We start from the raw sequence: 6,802 nt of genomic DNA, 5'->3' as shown, positions 1-6,802 counted from the left end.
CTCCAAGTTCCACGAGCGCAGGACCGTCTCCACGGCAGCTCGCGAAACGTCTTCTCACACCTGTGAAAGTATTCTTTCACTCCTAAAACTAGCTCCGCCCTCCAAGCGCAGGAGTGGTTCCACACACGCGCTTCAGCGGTTCCACGCAAGCGCAGGAGTGTTTCCACGCACATGTGGACTACAGGAGCGCTAGTGGAGGCAGAATTGCGCTTGTGGAACGTTCACTGTGGGTGGAGTTTTATATTCATTCGTGGGGACTTTGGAGGAAATTTAACAATATACAGAAAACGTGTTTGTACAGAGAGATATCACTCACTGCACTGTTGTGTTTGTTTTTTGTTGTTGTCGTGTTGTCGTTACCTAGTGGGTTGTAGTCCAGATTGAGCACGCGAAGCTGTGAGCTGTGAGCCACGGCGATGGAGAGGCGGGCCCATCCTTTGGAGCTTATTCCTGGGTTAGCGCTGAGCGTTAGCTCCCTGAGGCCTGGAGACACGAACACACACACCAAACACACACATCAAACACACACCAAACACACACATCAAACACACACATCAAACACACACATCAAACACACACATCAAACACACACCAAACACACATCAAACACACACATCAAACACACACCAAACACACATCAAACACACACATCAAACACACACCAAACACACACACCACGGTCGGCTAACTCTGCTTCAGTCAAGACTTCAGTCCTCTGAATATCTACCAGTCTTAATCGACGGGCGTCTGGTCCTCTGTGATTGTAACCTAGATCTTCCAACTTTACTCCTCTGGAGTGTTTTCACTACTCAACCGTGTGACTCTGGTGGTGGGAGTGGTCTCAAAAAAGAATCGGAAGAAGCAGAAAGTCATCTTCTGCTTTGATCTCATTTGAATAAATTATTTTGCAGTTCATCTTCCCTTCTCTATTCTCGTCACTTTTCTATATTAATCAGGAACATCTGGAACCTTTTGAAGTCAATTCACTATGAACCATATCCTGTTGGAATATGAAGGACTAATTTCCAGAATATTTTACAGAGCGTGTGTCCAGATGCATCTTAGAGTTCATTTTTTGTTTATCTCCATCATCTGCAACAGGATCAGACAGGAACCTGAGCTGGAGCTTCAGGTGAACCTGATCCAAGACCTTCAACTGATCGCCTATCTGTCCCTTTAGCTGCTGTTTCTCACATGTCTGAGAAGCTGAGAGTCTGAAGTATTTATGAGCGACAGGTCGGCGAGCAGCAGGTGCATACACCTGAGAACGGTCTGACGATTGCTTAGTTTACTACAAGTAAACTATTGAACCAAATATGTTAAAATGCTGCCCATATGACCACATATGACCTCGCTGTTAGAACCTGTTGGGCTCCTGTGAGGTGAAACTAAAAATGCTCCTTTTCTATTCATACACATGCCAGTACAGTAGGGGGCGCTGTTTACTATCACCAATATTCAACTATTCATGCTTAAGGGTTAATTTAGAATTCAGTACACACATAGATAGACCCCTTTGCTCTCCTGTTCATGAAGTTTTCGTCCCATCCCCAATGGGTTCACAGGCTTTTGTCAAATACAGGACTGACTAGTTGTGGGTCATTGTTGGTCTTTGTGTCAGGGCACAACCAAACCTTCTGGGGTCTAAGAAACACAGATAAAAACGTCTACTGGCAGATCAAGCGCTCTGACAACAGAACAAGAGTGATCAGAGTAACTAAACCTTCGATTCTACTGAGTGGTCCAGTACGTTAAGGAGTGGTACAGTCCGGTTCAGTTTAGCCTCGCTTCCACTGAGCGGTTTGTTTTTACACGGCGCATGAGTGGTGTAGACCGCTAGCGTGCCGCTAGCTCGTCAGACCGTCACCAAGGATGGGGAGGAACGTTTGCAGTTCCACCGCAGACCAGGCCTTGCTGGTGTTTGCAGGTATTTGCAATATAGACTCGAGACCAAAAGAGAACCCAGGAAACCACAAGAATCCAAATGCTAACAAATGTTGAAAATGTTAGCTTAAACGACCGCTACATTAGCGCCTTCTGATGTCGTCGTCACTTAATCAATTGATGGCTGCAGCGGCTCCACCCTAACAGCTCTATTCTAGTTTTCTGTGGACCATCAACCAAGATGAATGTTTCTCAGAGTACCTGATGATCGTGAGAATGTAAAGGCACTTGAAAGCGTGTCAGAGAATCTGAGAAGATCAGAGAGAATCTAACACTACGTTCACCTTGGTAAGCGAGCACCTCCAAGGAAAAGTCCACATGAACTTGTGAACTCTCACATTCACTCATAGCTACACAAGTTTCAAGAACCATTTTTGTCCCCTACGTACAAAACCTGGAACCACTGAACAGGAGCTGAAAGCTAAACCAGCTCAAACTTTGACCAATCAAGGGCTCGAGTTTGGTAGCAATGTATGGATGGCTTCTTTTTCAATTCACAGATCATGGACGAGAAATTAATAATTGGAGTTTGTGCCCGGTTGTAATTCTATTTAATGTCATATATCGGAATAGAGCTGTGAAAGAAAACATCTGGATCAAGATTCATCCAATTTGCACCACTTTGACACCACATTTCACACCACAGATCTTCCGACTGAAGGTGGCGGACACGCCAAAAATAGCCCATCCCTGCTTGTCCAGTGTGAACACCATTAGCTGAATGTGTGTTTAAGAACATGCGTCATGTGCCTGATGGATACGAATCTTTCAAACTCTTGAGTCTGGATAAGACCTTTCCTCTGCTGTTCTGTGACTGGTTCTGTGGTCGTTACCAGACTTTGCTCCATCTGGGGGCAGCATCCCACAGATCAGAGCCAGCGCCTTGTCACCCAACATGCAGTCTCCTAGATCCAAGCAGACCAGCGTGGGGTGGGTGGAAAGGGCCGTGTTCAGGGTCAGCAGGCCGCTGTCCAGCAGTGGGCTACCATGAAGGCTGGGTAACGGACAAACAAACCCGTCAGAATTCTCCAAACCTGGTCCAGCAAACCAATCAGACGCAGCTCTACTCACAACAGGGTCTGCAGGGAGCGGTTGGCTCTCAGAGCATCAGCCAGGAGGCGCGTCCGGCTGATGCTGGAGACTACACCCAGGTTGAGGTTCAGTTGGGCGAGCGAGGTGGACTCTGCAACGCGGCGGCAGACGCGCTCAAAGTCGCGGTCAGACAGCTGGCAGCCGCGCACAGACAGCAGCCTCACGCCGTTCTCCTTCAGGCTCTCGCAGATTTCCTGGACCTCGGCCGCAGACAGCAGCTCCCCCATAATCTGGATTGAGCCCAGCAGCATTTGGACTAGACTGGGAGACCTGGGGAGCACAGAACCCAAATGAGAGACCAGAACCTCAGAGGCTGGAGAAAAAAGTCTGAATAGGGTCCAATTCACACAATGAAGCCCAACAGCTTTAATCTTAAATAAATTATCGATCAATTAGAATTACTTAATTACTGGATGATGCAATTGATCAGTCTATTGGTGATCAATTTAACCTTTCAATTAAGGCTCAATTATCAGAGGTTGATCAGCTCTGAGTGAATGAAACATTTTCTCACATCATCAACTCCGGAATGATTGACAGATGGAGCGATCAGTTAAAAAAGGTCACTTTGATTTTACCTGATATGATCGATCAGCTCACGTGGAGTCCAGACGGTGACGCGCTGATGTCATCACTCACTGATCGACCCAAAGCCACGCGCAGCGACGGAGGACATCGGAACCGATTGATGGGATATCAATAGAAAAGGTTCGGTAAGCGGCGGCAGCCGGGCAGGACGTCTGTCTGTCGGTCTGCGGAGCACCGCGGGTCCCGGTGAGTTTCTGCAGGTGTCGTTACTATGAGACGCAGAGATTGGATGGGAGAGAGGGCTCACTCTGAGCAGTTTCTGGGACACCGCGGACCGCGTTCACGCCGTTCAAGACAAGTTTGACTATTTTACAGTAAGTTAATCGTTATTAAACTACCCCGCATACACTTTATATGCGTGTTGACAACGTTTTTTATTCAAATACATTTTAAATTTGAGCAATTTATTCTCGAAGTGACCGAAAACATTACATAAAGCTGTCATAGACATGATGTGCGCTTAACACAAAGATGTATCCCACTCTAAGAAGGTTTACCATTAGAAACGAAATAAATAAAAAGGGTGAACTAAGCTAAAGGTTATGGGCAAAACCACTATCTCTGAAAGGTGGAGTCAAAACGGCCAAATCTGTTTGTTCAAAAATTAAAAAGTAATCAAAGTTTCGTTTTTTATTTTTCTTCGTGAGTGATACCTCTTCACAATTGTCTAAGATCGTTATTTTTTAGCTCACTTCCGGTTGCAACCTAGCTAATCTTCTCTAATGAACGTTGCCATGGACACAAAGGCAAAATTAAAATAAATAAATGAATAAACAAATAAACAAACAAACAACATTAAAGCGTATCAGTTATTATTGATAAGTAAGCTATATCTTTTGTAAGAAAAACATATTTCTGGTAAATCATGAAAGAGGTGATTATTTATTTTATCTTTATTTACATTTTTTGAATCATATTTTTCATCAAAAAAATATATGTAAATTAATCATTTAAAATAACAGAAATATTTCAACAAGAATACCGGAGACTTCTACTTCCGGCATGGAGTGGCGGTCCATCCGCCATTTTGTCTGCAGCTAGATGCCTTATTTTTTCTTTTACGTCAGAACGACGTCTTCTCAAGAGGCTGTCACGCACCCGGAAGTCAGTGAGTGGAACGCTTGTAGGAGCTAACATCTGCTCTCGGGAGAGAGGAGGAGAGACAGACAGGTGAGGGGCTCACCTGCCGAGGTACGTGTGCATGAGTCCCGAGCGCACGCGGGCGAGTCATCTTAGAAGCAGTAATCAAATGGTCATTTACGCGGTTTCAATTAGCAGCTAGCTTCGTTCGTTAGCTGCTAGTCGCTCCAGCTGTTCTGGTCCAAATGTTCGCTTGGCTGGAGCTGCATGTAGACCCGGACCGGAACCAGAACCTAACAGCCGCTGCGATGCTTCGGCCGCAAGATGCGCGATTTATTTCTGAAGTTCTTGTGGAGATGATGTTCCGACAGCTGTCCCTCTGCCCCCCAGAACCCCCGTGGACCCCGTGGATGGAAGTGATCTCAGCTATGGGGCCTGAGCGAGTGTTGCCGAGTTCCGAGGACGACCTGGGGGAGGAGGAGCGGCCCGTGGACGACGCGCTGCAGCCCGAGGGGGCCGTCTGGAGCGGGGGGGAGGACGGAGGAGAGATGGATGGAGAGGAGGAGGAAGAGGAGGTGACCTCTGGAGGGTACCACTACCAGCCTCTGAACCAGGAGCCGGACGGCCCAAACGGCATGGAGGAAGAGGAGGAAACTGGGGGGGCAGATGGCTCCTCCCACGCCCAGCAGCTGCATCAGGTGCAGCAGAGGATAGAGGTGAGACACCCTTACCTGTGCGCCTCCTCTTCTGCTTTTGGAGTTCTTCATAATATCATCCCACCTCTGTAGGTGATGGGCCTACATCTTCCAGAAGCTCCGCCTCCAGACAGCGAGGAGGAGGAGGACCCAGAAGGAGCGGCGGCCCTGAGGAGCCGAGCTTCCATCCCCATGGATGCAGGTAAGGCGGGAAGGAGGTTGCTGGGAGGAGTGACACATCACTTCCTGTCAGCTTACCCACTTCCTGTCCCCCCTCTCAGACCACGTGGAGCTGGTGAAGAAGACGATGGCGGCCGTGGCGCTGCCCTCCCTCGGCGTGCCGCCGTGGGCCCGCGAGATCTCAGACGACCAGTGGAAGGACATGGTTCAGCACACGCTGCAGACCCGGCAGAGCGCTGCCGCCCTGCGTCTGCACCGCCGGGGAAACGGACCCTGAACGCACCACACCTACACAATGGACGCTGAATGCAACATCACCCCAACACTATATGATTACGTCTTTTTTTAATGGGTGTCCCTAAATGCACCTGATTTCTGTACCACAAATGTTTCTCTGCAAACTTAAAACCTCCCAGGATGCTCGACACACAGAACCATGTGGTACCAGACTCAGCCAGAACATCAGGTGGATCAAAAGTGAGCTTATTCATTCCTCAAGTCTTTAACTTCCTGGCACTGACCTTTCAGAATAAAATAACAGGAAGTCTGCAGTGTTTCAGTGATGAGTTTACTGCCTCACAGAAGAAGTCTGAGCACGCTCAGTGCGGACGGATCCTCCAAAGCACATTCATCCCAGAATCCCTTTAGGGCAGGGGTCCCCAAACTACGGCCCGCGGGCCGGATCAGGCCCGCCTCCACATACGCTGATAGAGAACCACACAAAACCTGAATTTTTATTCCATCATTCTTCAGTCTGAACTATGGCGGGAGAGGATCGACTAGTTACTGGTTTAATAGTGATTCACTTTCTTGATTTTTTTAATCATTTTTCTTCCAAACATTTTTGGACTTCTATAGCTCTTTCAGCTATAAATATATTTAGCTCTTTTTATGCTCTCTTTTGTCTGTTTTGCTGTTTACTAAAGATTTTTGGGCTATATTGAGTCTAGTCAATATTTTAGCCACAGCTAGCTGTTTTGGCTAAATTACACATTTTAACCAGTTTTTTAGGCTACTTTGGCATTAGGCTTGATTTCAGCTAAATGCTAGCTGTTTTGGCTAATTTAGGCTTATTTTTCATTTTGTAGGTTAGTTTGCAGGTTAGCTAATATTTTAGCTTTATGCTAGCTGTTTTGGCTAAATTACACATTTTATCAGTTTTTTTTAGGCTAATTTGACATTTAGCTTATATTTCAATGACATCCTCACTTTTTTGGTTAATT

General features: G+C 46.9%; 2 protein-coding genes across 11 annotated transcripts in view; one reads left to right on the top strand and one right to left on the bottom strand.

Moving 5' to 3' along the window:
- lrrc73 (leucine rich repeat containing 73) overlaps positions 1 to 3,779 on the bottom strand; it is a 6,857-nt gene extending 3,078 nt beyond the window's left edge. The window contains exons 1-4 of the mRNA XM_024297175.1: positions 3,615 to 3,779; positions 3,016 to 3,306; positions 2,778 to 2,938; positions 361 to 483 (exon numbers count right to left, since the gene is read on the bottom strand). Of these exons, the coding sequence (XP_024152943.1) occupies positions 361 to 483; positions 2,778 to 2,938; positions 3,016 to 3,287 (556 nt within the window). The 5' untranslated portion in view covers positions 3,288 to 3,306; positions 3,615 to 3,779. The remainder of the gene's footprint in view (positions 1 to 360; positions 484 to 2,777; positions 2,939 to 3,015; positions 3,307 to 3,614) is intronic.
- On the top strand, positions 3,671 to 6,133 carry mea1 (male-enhanced antigen 1). 10 transcript variants are annotated; one of them, XM_024297170.1, is made up of 5 exons: positions 3,671 to 3,810; positions 4,692 to 4,794; positions 5,095 to 5,420; positions 5,493 to 5,601; positions 5,681 to 6,133. In XM_024297170.1, exons 3-5 carry the CDS (start codon positions 5,115 to 5,117, stop codon positions 5,854 to 5,856), a joined length of 591 nt encoding a protein of 196 aa, XP_024152938.1. In that variant the 5' UTR covers positions 3,671 to 3,810; positions 4,692 to 4,794; positions 5,095 to 5,114; the 3' UTR covers positions 5,857 to 6,133. The 10 variants fall into 10 exon arrangements, with proteins under 10 accessions (XP_024152938.1, XP_036071415.1, XP_024152941.1 ...); XM_036215522.1 differs by having other exon boundaries at positions 4,692 to 4,815; XM_036215521.1 differs by lacking the exon at positions 3,671 to 3,810 and adding an exon at positions 3,818 to 3,938 and having other exon boundaries at positions 4,692 to 4,815.
- Positions 6,134 to 6,802: the final 669 nt, after the last annotated feature.

This window comes from Oryzias melastigma, linkage group LG15 (genome assembly GCF_002922805.2).
Source record: "Oryzias melastigma strain HK-1 linkage group LG15, ASM292280v2, whole genome shotgun sequence".
NCBI classification, from domain to species: Eukaryota; Metazoa; Chordata; class Actinopteri; order Beloniformes; family Adrianichthyidae; genus Oryzias; species Oryzias melastigma.
This window is presented reverse-complemented; position numbering and strand designations above follow the sequence as displayed.

Bases quoted from the DNA above. Each gene is read 5' to 3' on its own strand.
- mea1 (XM_024297173.1), top strand. From the start codon at position 5,115: ATGGAAGTGATCTCAGCTATGGGGCCTGAGCGAGTGTTGCCGAGTTCC. The intron at 5,421-5,492 runs GTGAGACACCCT...CCACCTCTGTAG, and splicing joins AGGTGCAGCAGAGGATAGAG to GTGATGGGCCTACATCTTCC. The intron at 5,602-5,680 runs GTAAGGCGGGAA...CCCCCCTCTCAG, and splicing joins TTCCATCCCCATGGATGCAG to ACCACGTGGAGCTGGTGAAG.